The 19,051-nt window shown below is 42.0% G+C and overlaps 1 protein-coding gene across 3 annotated transcripts in view; it reads left to right on the top strand.

Moving 5' to 3' along the window:
* The window catches only part of LOC111960096 (sodium/potassium/calcium exchanger 2-like), a 140,829-nt gene that overhangs the window by 71,370 nt on the left and 50,408 nt on the right, over positions 1 to 19,051 (top strand). For all 3 annotated transcript variants that reach the window (XM_070437768.1, XM_023982006.2, XM_023982005.2), the window contains 2 exons: positions 1,377 to 1,485; positions 12,471 to 12,485. In XM_070437768.1, coding sequence (XP_070293869.1) covers positions 1,377 to 1,485; positions 12,471 to 12,485 — 124 coding nt within the window. The remainder of the gene's footprint in view (positions 1 to 1,376; positions 1,486 to 12,470; positions 12,486 to 19,051) is intronic.

Raw genomic sequence — 19,051 nt, 5'->3', positions numbered from 1 at the left:
GCCTATCACAAGCTTCTAAAACCATGACATAATATTTTGGAATTTCTAAGCTGTTTAAAGGCACAGTCAACTTGTGTATGTAAACTTGTATGTAAACTTGTATGTAGACCCACTAGAATTGTGATACAATGAATTATAAGTGAAATAATCTGTCTGTAAACAATTGTTGGACAAATTACTTGTGTCATTCACAAAGTAGATGTCATAACCGACTTGCCAAAACTATAGTTTGTGAACAAGAAATTTGTGGAGTGGTTGCTAAACTAGTTTTAATGACTCCAACCTTATTGTATGTAAACTTCCGACTTCAACTGTACGTAAATTGTGTGCCCTCAGACCTAAAGGGAAGCAAAAGTCATTCCGCTACTCAAGAATAGTAAAGCCCCCTTTACTGTCTCAAATAGCAAACCAATTCAGCCTGTTACCAACCCTTTGTAAACTTTTGGATAAAATGTTGTTTGACCAGATACAATGCTATTTTACATTAAACAATTGACAGACTTTCTGCACGCTTATAGGGAAGGACATTTAACACAAATGACTGGCTGAGGTTTGGCTGAGAGTCTGAGAGAAATTGGCTGAGAGAAATTGATGATATAAAAGTTTGTGGGAGCTGTTTTAGACTTCAGTATGGCTTTTGACATTATCGATCATAGTCTGCTGATGGCAAAACGTATGTGTTATGGATTTACACCCCCTGATATATTGTGGATAAAGAGTTACCTGTCTTACAGAACACAGAGGGTTTCTTTAATGGAAGCCTCTCCAACACAATCCAGGTAGAATCAGGAATTCCCCAGTGCAGCTGTCATGACATGTCACTGGCTCTAAGTAAAGCCTGTGTGTCTATGTATGCGGATGACTCAACACTGTACACGTCAGCTAATACAGTGGGTGAAATCATTGCAACATTTAAAAAGGGTCTGCAGCCAGTAGAATGAGTGGCAATAAATAAGTTAGTCCTAAGTATTTCTATAACTAAAAGCATTGTATTTGGGACAAATCATTCACTAAACCCTGAACCTCAACTAAATCTTGTAATAAATAATGTGGAAATTGAGTAAATTGAGGTGACTAAACTGCTTGGAGTAACCCTGGATTGTAAACTGTCATGGTCAAAAAATGTTGATGCAACAGTAGCTAAGATGGGAAGAAGTCTGTCTATAATAAAGCTCTGTTCTGCCTTCTAAACAACACTATCAACAAGGCATGTCCTACAGGCCCTAGTTTTGTCACACCTGGAATACTGTCCAGTTGTGTGGCCAGGTGCCACAAGCCTTTGTCCTTCAGGTATTTCCTTAGGGGAACAGCCAAGAACTTGAAAGGATTGTGTAAATGTGCCATTGTTTGTTGACAGCGTTGACCTCCTTTTGCAGGCTAGGCCACGACTCCAGAGAGGTGGCAGCTCAGCCTCCCTGCACAACAGCCTGATGAGAAACAGCATTTTTCAGCTTATGATCCACACACTGGACCCGCTCAGTGAAGGTAAGCAGTTATCCAACATACACAACACTGTTTCTCTATTCTTGTCTTGCTGCTAATATTTACACAAAGCGACATGGTATGCCTTGGTTTTATCTTTGCCTGGTTCACTTCCATACAGTGCCAGAAGGTTAACGACTGTTCATAATCCCGGTTCTCTTCAGTTTAACCCAGGACTTTCTGTCACTCGACCAACATTCAATGGAGAGAGGTTGAGTTGTTGCACATACGTTTTTGCAATTAGATCGATTCTAATAGAACCATGTTCTTCATGGCTATTTGATAAATAAATATAGAACACACCATAAAACCTATATTCCGTGAAATGGAATGTATGCTGTGAAATGGATTTGTCTTCAGTCTACCATAAATGTAGCACTATCCACTACTATCCCTCTCAGAGCAGTACAGTAGTATAATGTACTTCTAGTCACTTGCTGCTCTGACTTACAGTATAGCTCTGAGAGCTGTAAATAACATTCCCAGGTTAAACCTGTGGCTTCGTCCCTATACTTTATATTGTGATTTATTGAAGCAGAATTTTGCTTGTTATTTCAGACCAGGGCTCTGTGAACATATACAGTACCACATAGGAGCCTAGTGAGGGGAGGACGGCTCATAATAATAGCTGGAATAGAGTGAATGGAATGGTATCAAACACATGGAAAGAACAGAAAGGCCCACGCACTGTACATCCCCCTAATTACCACCAAAGTTTATTTGTCACGTGCGCCGAATACAACAGGTGTAGACCTCACAGTGAAATGCTTACTTACAGGCTCTAACCAACAGTGCAATTTCAACAAACAAAAAAAGTATTAGGTGAACAATAGGTAAGTAAAGAAATAAAAACAACTGTAAAAAAGACAGTGAAAAATAACAGTAGCGATGCTGTATACAGTAGCGAGGCTATATACAGGCACCGGTTAGTCGGGCTGATTGAGGTAGTATGTACATGTAGATATGGTTAAGGTGACTATGCATATATGACAAACAGAGAGTAGCAGTAGCGTAAAAGAGGGGCTGGCGGGTGGTGGATGGCGGGACACAATGCAGATAGCCCGGTTAGCCAATGTGCGGGGGCACTGGTTGGTTGGGGTAATTGAGGTAGTATGTACATGAATGTATAGTTAAAGTGACTATGCATATATGATAAACAGAGAGGAGCAGCAGCGTAAAATAGGGGTTGGGGGGGGCACACAATGCAAAAAGTCCAGGTAGCCATTTGATTACCTGTTCAGGTACCTCTTATGGCTTGGGGGTAAAGACTGTTGAGAATCCTTTTTGTCCTGGACTTGGCACTCCGGTACCGCTTGCCATGCGGTAGTAGAGAGAACAGTCGATTTTTAGGGCCTTCCTCTGACACCGCATGATGTAGAGGTCCTGGATGGCAGGCAGCTTAGCCCCAGTGATGTACTGAGCCGTACGCACTACCTCCTGTAATGCCTTGCGGTCAGAGGCCGAGCAATTGCCGTACCAGGCAGTGCTGCAACCAGTCAGGATGCTCTCGATGTTGCAGCTGTAGAACCTTTTGAGGATCTCAGGACCCATGCCAAATCTTTTTAATTTCCTGAGGGGGAATAGGCTTTGTTGTGCCCTCTTCACGATTGTCTTGGTGTGTTTGGACCATTCTAGTTTGTTGGTGATGTGGACACCAAGGAACTTGAAGCTCTCAACCTGCTCTACTGCAGCCCCATCGACGAGAATGGGGGCGTGCTCGGTCCTCCTTTTCCTCTAGTCCACAATCATCTCCTTAGTCTTGGTCACGTTGAGGGATAGGTTGTAATTCTGGCACCACCCGGCCAGGTCTCTGACCTCCTGCCTATAGGCTGTCTCATCGTTGTGGTGATCAGGCTTACCACTGTTGTGTTGTCTACAAACTTAAGGATGGCGTTGGAGTCATGCCTGGCCATGCAGTAGTGGGTGAACAGGGAGTACAGGAGGGGACTGAGTACGCACCCCTTACGGGCTCGTGTTGAGGATCAGCGTGGCAGATGTGTTGCTACCTACCCTCACCACCTGGGTGCAGCCCGTCAGGAAGTCCAGGATCCAGTTGCAGAGGGAGGTGTTTAGTCCCAGGATCCTTAGCTTAGTGATGAGCTTTGAGGGTACTGTGTCAATGAATAGCTGTTGTCAATGAATTCTCACTTAGGTGTTCCTTTTGTCCAGGTGGGAAAGGGCAGTGCGGAGTGCAATAGAGATTGCATCATCTGTGGATCTGTTTGTGCGGTATGCAAATTGGAGTGGGTCTATAGTTTCTGGGATAATGGTGTTGATGTGAGCCATGACGAGCCTTTCAAAGCACTTCATGGCTACGGACGTGAGTGCTACGGGTCTGTAGTCATTTAGGCAGGTTGCCTTTGTGTTCTTGGGCACAGGGTCTATGGTGGTCTGCTTGAAACATGTTGGTATTACAGACTCATTCAGGGACAGGTTGAAAATGTCATTGAAGACACCTGCCAGTTGGTCAGCACATGCCCGGAGCACAGGTCCTGGTAATCCGTCTGGCCCCGCAGTCTTGTGAATGTTGACCTGTTTAAAACCTCTTTGGGCTAGGCGTGCCGCTAGCGCCCCACCTCGATAACATCCGGTGAAATTGCAGAGTGCGAAATTCAAAATACAAAAATCGTAATATTGAACATTCATGAAAATACAAGTGTCTTACATCATTTAAAAGCTTAACTTTTTGTTAATCCAACCGCTTTGTCAGATTTCAAAAAGCCTTTAGTGGCGAAAGCATACCATGCGATTATCTGAGGACAGCGCCCCACATACACCAGCATTAAAAACATTTTCCAAACCATCAGAGGCTTCACAAAAGTCAGAAATAGCGATAAAATAAATCACTTACCTTTGACGATCTTCCTCTGTTTGCAATCCCAAGGGTCCCAGATACACAACAAATGGTTGTTTTGTTCGATAAAGTCCTTCTTTATATCCCAAAAAAGTCAGTTTATTTTGCGTGTTTGATTCACTAATCCACCCGTTTCACTCGTTCAACATGCAGACAAAGGAATCCCAAAAGTTACCAATAAACTTCGTCCAAACAAGTCAAACTACATTTCTAATCAATCATTAGGTACCCTAATATGTAAATAAATGATACAATTTAATACGGAATGTAGTGTGTTCAATACCGGCGATAAATAACGAAGTGTGTGCCCTCATCCACGCGCGCCACAAGACTACAGTCCAAATGAGAGCCACCTTGAAAAAACACCTGAGAATGTGTTCTATCCAATGCTACCAATTATATGCATATCCTAGCTTCTGGGCCTGAGTAACAGGCAGTTTACTTTGGGCACGTCAGTCATCCAAACTTCCGAATACTGCCTCCTAGCCTTAAGACGTTTTAAAGGTCTTTCTCACGTCAGCTACGGAGAGTGTGATCACACAGTTGTCCGGAAGAGCTGATGCTCTCATGCATGCCTCAGTGTTGCTTGCCTCAAAGCAAGCATAAAAGTGATTTAGCTCGTCAGGTAGGCTCGTGTAACTGGGCAGCTCGCGGCTGTGCTTCCCTTTGTAGTCTGTAATAGTTTGCAAGCCCTGCCACATAAGACGAGCATCGGAGCCGGTGTAGTACGATTCAATCTTAGCCCTGTATTGACGCTTTGCCTGTTTGATGGTTCGTCAGAGGGCATAGCAGGATTTCTTATAAGCTTCCAGGTTTGAGTCCCGCACCTTGAAAGCAGCAGCTCTACCTTTTAGTTCAGTGCGAATTTTGCCTGTAATTCATGGCTTCTGGTTGGGGTATGTACGTACGGTCACTGTGGGGACGACGTCCTCGATGCACTTAATGATAAAGCCAGTGACTGAAAAGCCAGTGACTGGTGTACTCCTCAATGCCATCGGAAGAATCCCGGAATGTTCCAGTCTGTGATACCAAAACAGTCCTGTAGTTTAGCATCTGCTTCGTCTTACCACAAGGAATCCACAAGGAAGTTCGTTAGGTCAAAGGAAACCATTTGTTTGATGTGTTTATTGTCTTTAATACCATACCTATCCATTCATCCCATTCCAGACATTACTATGAGCCCGTTCTCCAATTTAAGGTGCCACGAACCACTCACTGACAGTGAGTCATGGTGTCTACCAGTCTCCCTGCTCTGTTTCTTTCTTGTGTCACTGAGCTCACAAAAAACTGTGGGCACCTCAATTCCCCCATGTGAGATGAGGTCTTAATTTCCATCTCATATCTGAAGGGGAGGATGGAGTCAAATAATGCACCTGCTGTTTTAGCCGTTTGTAATTTAGCCAACTTTTTGCAAATTACAAGTCTTCAGGTATTCCCTGCTTAAGAATGGTCCTGACCATGGACTAGGTTGAAGTTATTTTCCTATCACTACTGTCTATCTTCAAAACAAAGTGACATCAGTAATGAAAAAATATGTGGTGCTTGTGAGCTCAAGTAAATTCCAGATCCAGTCCAAATGAAGACTATCAATATTATTGTTTTTGCTTGAGCTATGCCTCTGGCCTGAAATCCAGTGTCACCTCTCCAAGGACATAATATGATAAATATAGCTACAGTGCCTTCAGAAAGTATTCATACCCTTGACTTATTCCACATTTGTTTTGTTACAGCCTGAATTCAAAATTGATTAAATATGTTTTTTTTTCACCCATCTACACACCCATCTTTCACCCATCCCCATAATAACAGGATGAAAACATGTTTGCAAATATATTGAAAATGAAATACAGAAATATCAAATTTACATAATTATTCGCACCGAGTCAATACTTTGGCGCCGATTACAGCTTAGAGTCATCTGTATATCAGCTTTGCACATCTGGATTTGGACATTTTCTCCCAGTCTTCCTTGCAGATTTTCTCAAGCTCTGTTACATTAGATGGGGAGCGGCGGTGAACAGCAATCTTCTAGTCTTTCCACAGATTTTCAATGGGATTCAAGTCTGGGCTTTGGCTGGGCCACTCAAGGACTTTCACATTATTGTTCTAAAGCCATTGCAGTGTTGCTTTGGCTGTATACTTGGGGCCATTGTCCTGTTGGAACATAAATCTTCGCCCCCAGTCTAAGGTCGTTTGCACTCTGAAGCAGGTTCTCATCAAGAATTTGCCTGTATTTGGCTCCATTTATTTAGTTTACTCTATCCTTACCAGTCTCACAATCCCTGACACTGAAGCATCCCCATAGCATGATGCTGCCACCCATGCTTCACATTAGTCAGGGCGTTAGATGGGTGATGAGCTGTGCCTGGTTTTCTCAAGACATAGCACTTTGCATTCAGGCCAAATAGTTACATTTTTGTCTTATCAGACCACATAATCTTTTGCCTTAATCTCTCATAGTCTTTCACGTGCCTTTTTGCAAACTCCAGGCGTGCTGCCATGTGCCTTTTTCTCATGCGTGGCTTCCATCTTGCCACTCTCCCATAAGCCCAGATTGGTGCAGTGCTGTGCTCCCAACTCAGCCAAGAAACTCTGTAGCTCTGTCAGAGTTGTCAATCAATTCTTGGTCACCTCCCTGACCAAGGTCCTTCTTACCAAGTTTGTTTCAGACAGCCAGCTCTAGGCAGAGTCTGGGTAGTTATATATTTTTTAAATTTCCCAATGATGGAGACCACCGTTCTCTTGGAAACTTTCAACACTCCAGAAATGGTTTTATACCGTTCCCCAATTCTATCTCAGAGATATATGGATAGTTCCTTTCTGCTCTGACATGCACCGTCAACTGTGGGACCTGTTATAGACAGGTGTGTTTCTGTCTAAAATGTCATGTCTAAACCATTGAACTGGCCACAGGTGGACTCCAATGAAGTTGTAGTGACATCTCAAGGATGATCAAAGGAAATTGGATGCACCTGAGTTCAATTTGGAGTGGCATAGCAAAGGCGTGTGAATAGCTACATAAATTACACTTCTGGATTAAATTTTTTTTAATAATAAAATGTTTTCACTTTGTCATTGTGAGATATTGTGTTGATGGGTGAGAAAATCTATTTTTTAAATACATTTTGAATTGAGGCTGTTACACAACAAAATGTGGAATAAGTCAAGGTGTATGAATAGTTTCTGAAGGCACTGTATGTCATGGTGAGAGTCCATATAATGGTACTTTCACAAACACTATTAGCCCACAGATATGTGTAGTGCTTTTATCCTAATAAGTGGCTGCTAAGGGAAACATCTTAGATGTAATGTGAGCTCAGTGTAATATCGGGAATCTAGTGAAGGAGAGCGCTGATTTATTTTAATCCAAGTTGAAAACCTATTAGCTATTTACAGAGAAATTATAAATGGCATAGCGTCAGGGCTGAATATGCTAATTCAGTGGGGAGGTGCAGTGTCATTCCAATCTGATCCCATCAAGGGAGTAGGGTGAAAATATCACCCAATTTTGCAATGCAAATAGAAAGGCAAGGAACTTGAGGATGCCCTGAATGATTTGCGTTCCAAAAGATTCTCCATGTTAAAGCTTAGACGAAGGAGATTTTTGAAGTTCATAGAAACATAGCAGCCATGTTTTTATATGTGGGATGAATATAGTTGAGCATTTCCCTTTTTTTTTATCTTTTTTTTTTATAAATAAGTGAGTACCGAATACATTTTTGAAACGCAGGTGTGAATAAATATTGTCAATAGTTTTAAAGGAGTAAATGACTAGTGTTGTTGACCTGTAAAATGGTCTGCCGTTCTGAGGACTGGTTGTGTAGTTAATTGTACTGGGAGTTGTAGTTGGACTGGAATGATTTCAGCTTTTACAGTCTTCACTTTCCTGGAAAGCTGAGCCTTCAATTAAACGATTCAAAAATAATATTAATAAATTGTGCCCTGACTGACTGCTAAGTGACTATTACAATGCATCACCTCCTAGTCACACTCCTAGATGCTCCATTACCCACTTACCATTATTTACATTTAGTCGTTCCATCTGGCTGATAAAGTTCTAAATCACAGTCTGGTATGGGAATATACATGTGTGAGGGCATAGTGTGGTGTAGAAATAAATGCAACCGTGCAACCTTCTCCCTCTTGCAGTTTGTTCAGTTTGTTCATCCTCTGAATGGCACACATACACAATCCATGTCTCAATTGTCTCAAGACTTCAAGATCCTTCTTTAACCTGTGTCCTCCCCTTCATCTACACTGATTTAAGTGGATTTAATAACAAGTGGCATCAATAAGGCAGGTAGCCTAGTGGTTATAATGTTGGGCCAGTGACCGAAAGGTTGCTGGATCAAATCCCCAAGCTGACAAGGTAAAAATCTGTAATTCTGCCCCTGAACAAGGCAGTTAACCCACTGTTCCCTGGTAGGCAGTCATTGTAAATAAGATTTCTTTCTTAACTGACTTGCCTAGTTAAATTTAAAAAGAATAAGGGATCATAGCTGCGGCTCCCCATTGTGGGGCTCCTGAGTGTTGCAGCGGTCTAAGGCACTTTATCTCAGTGCTAGAGGTGTCACTACATACCCTGGTTTGATTCCAGGCTGTATCACAACCGGCTGTGATTGGGAGTACCATAGGGCGGCCCACAATTGGCCCAGTGTTGTCCGGCTTAGGGGTAGACTGTCATTGTAAATATTTGTTTTTTCTTAACTGACTTGCATAGTTATATAAAAGTCAAATAAAATAAATAGCTTTCACCTGGTCAGTCTATGTCATGGAAAGAGCAGGTGTTCTTAATGTTTTGTATACTTAGTGTACACGATAGAATATACAGTACCCACTGGGAAAAACTAGTTGAATCAACGTTGTTTTCATGCCATTTCAACCCCCAAAAATGATGTGATGATGCTGAATCAACTTGGAAAATTGATTGGATTTGCAAAATGTAATCAACATAATTTTTTATGTTTTACGCTACCTGCCCCTCCCCCCTCTGAAGCATAGGCTACAGTAATCTACTGATGTAACAAGTGATGTTCCCTCTAGGACTGCTGCGCAGAAGAAATGTGATGCCTTGCAGAGACATCTTCACTGAGTTTGCACTATATAGAATACATTTTTCTCTGTGATCGAATCAACATTTCAACCAAAACCAACGTCAGCCCCTTTTCAATGCAACAAACCAAAACAAATCAAATTCTGCAAAATTGAGTCTGTAATTTTGTTGTAGGCAGAGTCAGAGTGCAACGGTGTAGAATTCTATTGGCTGGGGTAGCACACAAGTGGTCTTTCAATCACCCATGAGTGTTGATATTCTTTGCTAGTTAGCGAGTTATTATCCCCGTTATAGATAAGTAAAGGTCAGCAATGGGGGGTTACTGCTTTCTACAAAAGCACAAAACGTGTAGGCCACATTTCAGGCAGTCTTTGAAAAAACAGTCAAGAAAGAAGCTTACATCTTAATTAAAGGGGCAGTGTTGTATTTTGAGACAGGCTTGAGTATGAAAATAAGCCAATAAGAAAGTGGTTTCTTGCATCATACAACACAATGCAATTTACAGTTACCTATTTGGCCCATAGTGTTACAGATCAAGTAAAAAATGATATCAATAATGTATTTTTTTTTTTTTAAGTCTCATGCAATGTAGGCCTACATTGAACACCACATATAGGCTACTGTAGGCTAAATCATATAAATCAAAGGATATTTCCATGTGGAAGTGGGATTTGCTCCATTGGTTTTGTGGGTAGGCCTACATTATGCTAAAGTAGCCACGAAAGCCTATTGGCTACTGGCTAAAACTGTAAAGGTACAGCCTCAGTGTTCACTGTAAATGCGTGCCAGATGTTGCGAAAAATCTCACAACTTTCAAGTTCCTGCTCACAAGACCTAAAATTTGCTCAGTCCCCCAAAATATTAGAGGGAACATCAGTTAAAAGCGTGATTTAGAAGATAGGAAGATACATTTTTCATTAGAGAAGAATGGATACATTTTTCAATGCTTGTTAAGGATACTATAGTTTCATATTGGCTTTATTAACTGCAAAAAGGTAAGATGTGTTTTTAATTCTGGTGCCGCACTACACACACAAGCGTGTTAGCAAGCTAGCTCTGGTCCAGTCAACTCTCATAAGTTCAAAGACAATCAAAGCCACTCCTCTGTAGGTGACGTATAATTCTGTGGGCTTAATTCAGATAATGCATGTCATAACAAGACATCCAACGCTTCAAGCAGCCTCCTCCTCCACCCTCTTTCAATCTCCCCCCGCCTGCATCTCGCGCCCTACACTTGTCTGTCCACCGCACATGTAAACAACTATCTTGCCCGCTACATGGCAAGCTGCTCTATCTGCACTGATTGGTGAAGTAATTGAATTAGCTAAATGTAAAAAAGAATCCATTTCACAGGTTAAAAAAGAAACCGAAAGGAATTATATAAACCATGGTTTAGAACCTTGTTTTGCTGGTCGGAACAGTGGAACGGAACAAATATTTAGGGGATTCTGTTCAGAATGAAACGATTGGAAAATAAAGTGCAAATAATCTCTGAACCTCATGTTTGTGCGGGTGGACGGCTAAGGACGCTGTTTAACAGTCTTATGGCCTGGAGGTAGAAGCTGTCTGAGACCAGATGCTCTGCTACTGTCTGCCCACACTGGATAGGGCAAGCAGAAGCATCAGTCAAAGACAGAGCCAAAGTATCTTGTCCTTAAGCCTCACCAACCCTTGCAGGCTTTTAGACCTTAAGTGGCTCAGTGGTGTTATATAAAGCCGGCAGTGTTCATAAATATCTCATAGAGACTTGTAAAAGTAAGTGGAATGATGCTGTCTAGTCTCACGAGACACATCCCACTGGGCACAGACGTCAATTTAATTTAAATGACGTGGAAACAATGTTTATTCAACCAGTGTGTGCCCAGTGGGATAGGAGCTTGTATTGGAATGCAAAGAACAACCTTCCATTGGTTGGTATTCATTTACCATGGTGCAAGACAGAGGGGTAGTGTGAATGGCCCAGTACATCACTGGGGCCAAGCTTCCTGCCATCCAGGACCTGTATACCAGGCCCTAAAAATTGTCAAAGACTCCAGCCACCCTAGTCATATACTGTTCTCTCTGCTACCACATGACAAGCGGTACAGGAGCACCAAGTCTAGGTCCAAGAGGCTTCTGAACAGCTTCTACCCCCAAGCCATAAGATTCCTGAACATCTAGTCAAATGGCTATCCAGACTATTTGCATTGCCCCCCCCCCCCTTTCACACTACTGCCACTCTCTGTTGTCATCTATGCATAGTCACTAATAACTCTACCAACATGTACATACTATCCCAACTAACCGGTGCCCCCGCACATTGACTCTGTACCGGCACCCCCCTGTATATATTGTTATTTTTTACTGCTGCTCTTTAATTACTTGTTACTTTTATCTCTTATTCTTATCCATATTTTTTTTAAACTGCACTGTTGGTTAGGGGGTCGTAAGTAAGCATTTCACTGTAAGGTCTACACCTGTTGTATTCGGCGCATGTAACTAATACAATTTGATTTATATTTATTTTTTAAAGACTGTGGTACATTGTTTTGTATTATTAAAGCTGAATATAACCTCACTGTAAAGCTCAGGAACAACGAAGCCCATTTCCCAGAAAATCATGTCTATAAAGTCCAGTACATGTCTGTCAAAAAAGGTGCTATCTAGAACCTAAAAGGCTTCTTCGGCTGTCCCCCATAGGAGAATCCGTTGAATAACTATTTTTGGTTCCAGGTAGAACCCTATTGGGTTCCATGTAGAACTTTTTCCCCAGAGGGTTCTACTTTGAACCAAAAAGGGTTCTCCTATGGGGACAACCAAAGAACCCGTTTGGAACCCTTTTTTCTAAGACTGTAGCAATATTCCAATGGCCAAATGTGCTTATTTTATTTTTTGATCTAGTTAACCATAATTTATCCAGTTCATTCAGATAATTCAGAGCCAACTCTCATTGGTGTCAATGGCCTAAGCATAATGCAAACCTTTCATAAGATTAAGGTCCAATGTTTTATCATGTTTTACCAACTTATACATCATCTGGTTTGTCTTTTCTCTCTCCCTTTCTATCTCTCTGTATTTCTCTTTCTTCCTCTGTCCCCTCAGAATTTGCTGATTCTGGTGAGTTACTTTTCTAATTATCTCTTTTTTACCCCTTGTAAGCTAACCATTGTAACAATACACTGGGAGATACACTGGGGCCAAACACTGGACGAACTAAGTACATGATTTGTTCTTTGACACACGTCCAAAAAAAGTAGAGGACAGAGGACTATGGGAAGACCAAAAACAGTCAGTGGCCAACCATTGCCCACTGTATCTGTGGTGTGTTTGCACAGTTGAGGGAGAAGATTCTTGCCACTTTGATTCCTTAATAAATCTACATGTTTTCAGGATGACACAAACAGCATGTGTCATTGTATTTTAGTCTCTGACACTAGCAAAAATGTATTTTGGTAGCTTGGTATGTTCAAAAAAACGTGTTAGTATTATGGTCATAACGTGTGACAAACCACAATGACACAAACATTTGGGAAATGTGTTTAGAAATCCTTGCAGTGTCAGGCACACGTTTTCATTACAGTTTTTTTCAATCACATTGCTGCATTTTGTACTGTAAGTACTGTAAGTGGTATATAAACTGTAAATGCAAAACTCTAAACTGATGGCACTTGTAATGTAACCATGGATGTTTAACTTGCACAAATGGGTAATTTGGTCATTATAGAGTTGTATCATTTCTGTTTTGGAATTGGTTCCTAAATTTATTGTGTTCATCCTGTTTTATTGAAGGTCCTTTTTTGGAAGAGACAATTCAAATCTGGCTACGCCCTGTGCTATTATTACACACCACACCTGTCAGCACACTCTCTCTTTTTCCATCAGTGTGGCGCTAAAAACAATATCACTTAGGAGCTGCATTAAATATTGAACTGCAGAAAACAGGGGGGCGGGGGTGGGCTACATTGAACATTGGTTTTGTGCCTGAGCTCTCTTAGAATAGCAAAATCATGCCATAGTAAGCAGCACAGCCTTACAGTACATCTAAGTTCTTAACCAGACCTCTGATCCGACCACAGTCTGGTCTTCTGTGGAGTTTTGAATATTCATAGCTGAGATCAGCGTCATTGTCAGAGGTCTACACAGATCTGTGACTGGGGGAATTAGAACTTTTGGGATAAATAAAACTAAATGCGTGCTCCATCTTGATCTAGTTCGCAATTTAGATAGCTAGTTGAAGAATTTGAACTCCGTCCTGAACATGGTATACACTGGGAAAACAGAAAAATATAAAATAGTGGCGCAAAGTCATGTTGTCATGTGAACAAAACGTGAACGACAGGGTTGGTAGCTCATCCCAGAGCACGCTCTGGCAGAGCATATGATGAAGAACAAAGACGCTATGCTCGTATGCTAATAGCAAAACATATGCTATCTAGAACCTTTTAAAGGCTTATTTGGCTAGCCCCATAGGAGAACCCTTTTTGGTTCCATGTTTTTTTTTAACTAGGCAGGTTAGTTTAGAACAAATTATTATTTAAATGACTGCCTACACTGGCCAAACCTGGACAACGCTGGGCCAATTGTGCGCCGCCCTATGGGACACCCAATCACGGCTGGTTGTGGTACAGCCTTGATTCAAACCAGGGTGTCTGTAGTGATGGCTCTAGCACTGAGATGCAGTGTCTTAGACGGCTGCGCCAGTCAGGAGCTCCATGTAGAGCCTTTTTCCCAGAAAAGAGTTCTACCTGGAACACATAAGGGTTCTATCTGGAACCAAAAATGGTTATCCTATGGGGACAGCCAAAGAACCCTTTTGGAACCCTTTTTTCGAAGAGAGTACTGCATGCTGTGATAGGATCCGGAAGCAGCTAGGTTTAGCATCTCTTTAGAAATCAACAACTTGTGTTAGTCACAAATTGATAGATGATAGTAGACAAAATAAATTACCTAATACAATACAATTTGGTGCTTTGTCCAGCCCCGCCTTCAGTGATGGTCCGCCCCTGATGATAGGGATCATAATGTGACAGGGCTATGTACTCACTGTAGCACTTTGAGATAGTTTTTCAATGAAATGCGCATTATAAATTCAATGTACCATGAATGTGCTTGCACACATACTATTTATTCTGCCCACTCTAGCGCTTCAATTATTTAAGTTATTATGATTTGTAAACATGAAACCAACTTTTAAATGTGCCGATGGCCCCAACTTGGATTGCTTGAGGAAATATTTTTTATTACATTTATACTTTTTATACTACAACAATATTTAATACACTCCCAACGTATTTCAATGACAATAAAAGGGTCATAGACTTACATGGGGAAAATTACACCATTTTAAGCTATAAACACCAAACCAACGTTGAGATGTTCAGACTGACCCAACTTTGATTCCTTGTCAAAGGTTTTTTGATACTAGGTGTACTTTTTGAATTATAACCATTTTAAATGTTCATAAAAGCTCCATAGGCTTGAATGGGAGGTATTTGGATTTGCCACTGCTCCATCTAAGACGGCTTGCATTCCGATTTATGATACTATTAGTTATTTTCCTACTATAACGATTTGAAATTTGCATAAAATAATGTGTTTGAATGAGAACAATAGGAAGACAGTAATAGCTATTCAAAATAGTCCTGCTCCTTGTCCAATTAAGCTACAAGACCAACTTTAAAATGTTCACGCTATTCTTACTTCAAACTTTATAACTATAACTACACCAAACAAAAATATAAACTTAACATGCAACAATTTCAAAGATTTTACTGAGTTACAGTTCATTTAAGAAAATCACTCAAGTGAAATAAATTCATTGGGCCCATAATCTGTTGGTCACAGATACCTTAAAAAAGGATTGGGGCATGGATCAGAAAACCAGTCAGTATCTACATTTGAGTAATTTAGAAGATGCTTTTATCCAGAGCAACTTACAGTAGTGAATGCATACATGTTTGTATTGGTCCCCCGTGGGAATCAAACCCACAACCCTGGCGCCATGCTCTACCAACTGAGCCACAGGGGACCACCATTTGCATCATACAGCGCGGCATGTCTCCTTCGCATAGAGTTGATCAGGCTGTTGATTGTGGCTTGTGGAACATTGTCCCACTCCTCTTCAATGGCTGTGCGAAGTTGCTGGATATTGGCGGGAACTGAAACACGCTGTCGTACACATCGATCCAGAGCATCCCAAACGTGCTCAATGGGTGACATGTCTGGTGAGGAAGCAGGCCATGGAAGAACTGGGCCATTTTCATGCTGTGCATTATCATGCTGATTGAAACATGAGGTGATGGTGGCGGATGAATGGCATGACAATGGGCCGCAGGATCTCGTCATAGTATCTTTGTGCATTCAAATTGCCATCGATAAAATGTAATTGTGTTTGTTGTCCATAGCTTATGCCTTCCCATAATATAACCCCACCAACCCAATGGTGCACTCTGTTCACAACGTTGACATCAGCAAACAGCTCACCCACACGACGCCTTACACGCCGTCTGCCATCTGCCTGGTACAGTTGAAACAGGGATTCATCCATGAAGAGTACACTTCTCCAGCGTGCCAGTGGCCATTGAAGGTGAGCATTTGCCCACTGAAGTCGGTTACGACGCCGAACTGTGGTCAGGTCAAGACCCTGGTGAGGACGACGAGAAGGCAGATGAGCTTCCCTAAGAAGGTTTCTGTGCAGAATTTCTTCGGTTGTGTAAACCCACAGTTTCATCAGCTGTCTGTGTGGCTGGTCTCAGACAATCCCACAGATGAAGAAGCCTGATGTGGAGGTCCTGGGCTGGCATGGTTACACGTGGTCTGCAGTTGTGAGGCTGGTTGGACGTACTGCCAAATTCTCTAAAACAATGCTTATGGTGGAGAAATTAACATTCAATTCTCTAGCAACAGCTCTGGTGCACATTCCTGCAGTCAGCATGCCAATTGCACGCTCCCTCAAAACTTGAGACATCTGTGGCATTGTGTGGTGACAACTGCATATTTTAGTGGGCTTATATTGACAGACTTGCCTAGTTAAATAACAAAAATGTATATGCCACACCTGTCAGGTAGATGGATTATGTTGGCAAAGGAGAAATGCTCACTAACAGGAATGCCAACAATTTGAGAAATACGCTTCTTGTGCATATGGAACATTTCTGGAATCTTTTATATCAGCTCAGTTAATATTTTTGTTCAGTTTATATTTGCATACTTTAGCATAAAACATATAACCAACAGTAACTCTTGAACTGTTCAAGCTAGAGTCACCAAACCAACTTTCACATGTTCAAGCTATCCAATCCTATCATCAAACAATCAATCAATCAACTTTCAAATGTTCAAGCTATCATAACTTCACATTCCTTATAAACTATAACTATATTCATTACCTTACATTAGCATAGCATACCTTTTGATCCATTCAAATTAGATACCTAAAATACATTAACATGTTCAGGCTATCATATTCTATCAATCAATCAATCAATTAATTCTCCTATCTAAATCAAATCAAATCACATTTTATTGGTCTCATACACACGTTTAGCAGATGATATTGCGTGTGTAGCAAAATGCTTGTGTTTCTAGCTCCGACAGTGCAGTAATATCTAACAATTTCACAACATATACCCAATACACACAAATCTAAGGAATTAAGAATATATAAATATATGGACGAGCAATGTTAGAGCGGCATAGACTAAGATACAGTAGAATAGAATAGAGTATATACATATGAAATGAGTAATGCAAAATATGTAAACATTATTAAAGTGACTAGTGTTCCATTTATTAAAGTGATTTCAAGTCTATGCATATAGGCAGCAGTCTGTAATGTGCTACTGATGGCTATTTAACAGTCTGATGGCCTTGAGATGGAAGCTGTTCTTCAGTCTCTCGGTTCCAGCTTTGATGCACCTGCACTGACCTCGTCTTCTGGATAATAGCGGGGTGAATAGGCAGTGGCTCGGGTGGTTGTTGTCCTTGATGATCTTTTTGGCCTTCCTGTGACATCGGGTGCTGTAGGTGTCCTGGAGGGCAGATAGTTTGCCCCTGGTGATGTGTTGGGCAGACCGCGCCACCCTCTGGAGAAACCTGCAGTTTTGGGCGGTGCAGTTGCCGTACCAGGCGGTGATACAGCCCAACAGGATGCTCTCAATTGTGCATCTGTAAACATCTGTGGGGGTTTTAGGTGCCAAACCAAATTTCTTCAGCCTCCTGAGGTTGAAGAGGCGCTGTTGCGCATTCTTCACCACACTCTCTGTGTGGGTGGACCATTTGAGTTTGTCAGTGATGTGTACGCCGAAGAACTTGAAGCTTTCCACCTTCTCTACTGCGGTCTGGTCAATGTGGATTTGGGGGGTGCTTCCTCTGCTGTTTCCTGAAGTCCACATACATCTCCTTTGTTTTGTTGACATTGAGTGAGAGGTTATTGTCCTGGCACCACACTCCCAGAGCCCTCACCTCCTCCCTGTAGGCTGTCTCATCGTTGTTGGTAATCAAGCCTACATCTGCAAACTTGATGATTGAGCTGGAGGTGTGACTGGCCACACAGTCTTGGGAGTACTGGAGGGGACTGAGCACGCACCTTTGTGGGGCCCCAGTCTTGAGGATCAGCAAAGTGGAGGTGTTGTTTTCTACCTTCACCACCTGGGGGCGGCCCATCAGCAAGTCCAGGACCCAGTTGCACAGGGCGGGGTTCAGAACCAGTGTCTCGAGCTTAATGATGAGCTTGGAGGGTGCTAATTTGTTGAATGCCGAGTTATAGTCAATGAACAACATTCTGACATAGGTATTCCTCTTGTCCAGATGGGATAAGGCAGTGTGCAGTGCGATGGGGATTGCATCGTCTGTGGATCTATTGGGGCAGTAAGCAAATTGAAGTGGGTCTAGGGTGACAGGTAAGGTAGAGGTGATATTGTCCTTGACTAGTCTCTCAAAGCACTTCATGATGACAAAGTGTGCTACAGGGCGATTGTTTAGTTCAACTATCTTTGCTTTCTTGGGTACAGGAACAATGGTGGCCATCTTGAAGCATGTGGGGACAGAAGACTGGGATAGGGAGATTTGAATATGTCCATCAACTCACCAGCCAGCTGGTCTGCGCATGCTCTGAGGATGCGGCTAGCGATGCCATCTGGGCCTGCATCCTTGCGAGGGTTAACACGCTTAAATGTCTTACTCACGTTGGCCACGGAGAAGGAGTGCCCACAGTCCTTGGTAGCGGGCCGCGTTGGTGTCACTGTGTTATCCTCAAAGTGGGCAAAGAAGATGTTTAGGTTGTCCGGAAGCAAGCCGTCGGTGTCTGCGACGTGGCTGGTTTTCCTTTTGTAGTCTGTGATTGTCTGTAGACCCTGCCACAGCTCGGGTGGCAGGTAGCCTAGTGGTTAGAGCGTTGGACCAGCAACCGAAAGGTTGCTAGATCAAATCCCAGAGCTGAGAAGGTAAAAATCTGTTATTCTGCTCCTGAACAAGGCAGTTGGGCCAAAATACCAGGTGAAAACCTTGTGAAGACTTACAGAAAACGTTTGACCTCTGTCATTGCCAACAAAGGGTATATAACAAAGTATTGAGAAACTTTTGTTATTGACCAAATACTTATTTTCCACCATAATTTGCAAATAAATTCATTAAAAGTCCTACAATGTGATTTTCTGGATTTTTTTTTCTCATTTTGTCTGTCA

The sequence above is a fragment of the Salvelinus sp. IW2-2015 genome, linkage group LG37 (assembly GCF_002910315.2).
Source record: "Salvelinus sp. IW2-2015 linkage group LG37, ASM291031v2, whole genome shotgun sequence".
Classification (NCBI taxonomy): Eukaryota; Metazoa; Chordata; class Actinopteri; order Salmoniformes; family Salmonidae; genus Salvelinus; species Salvelinus sp. IW2-2015.
This window is presented reverse-complemented; position numbering and strand designations above follow the sequence as displayed.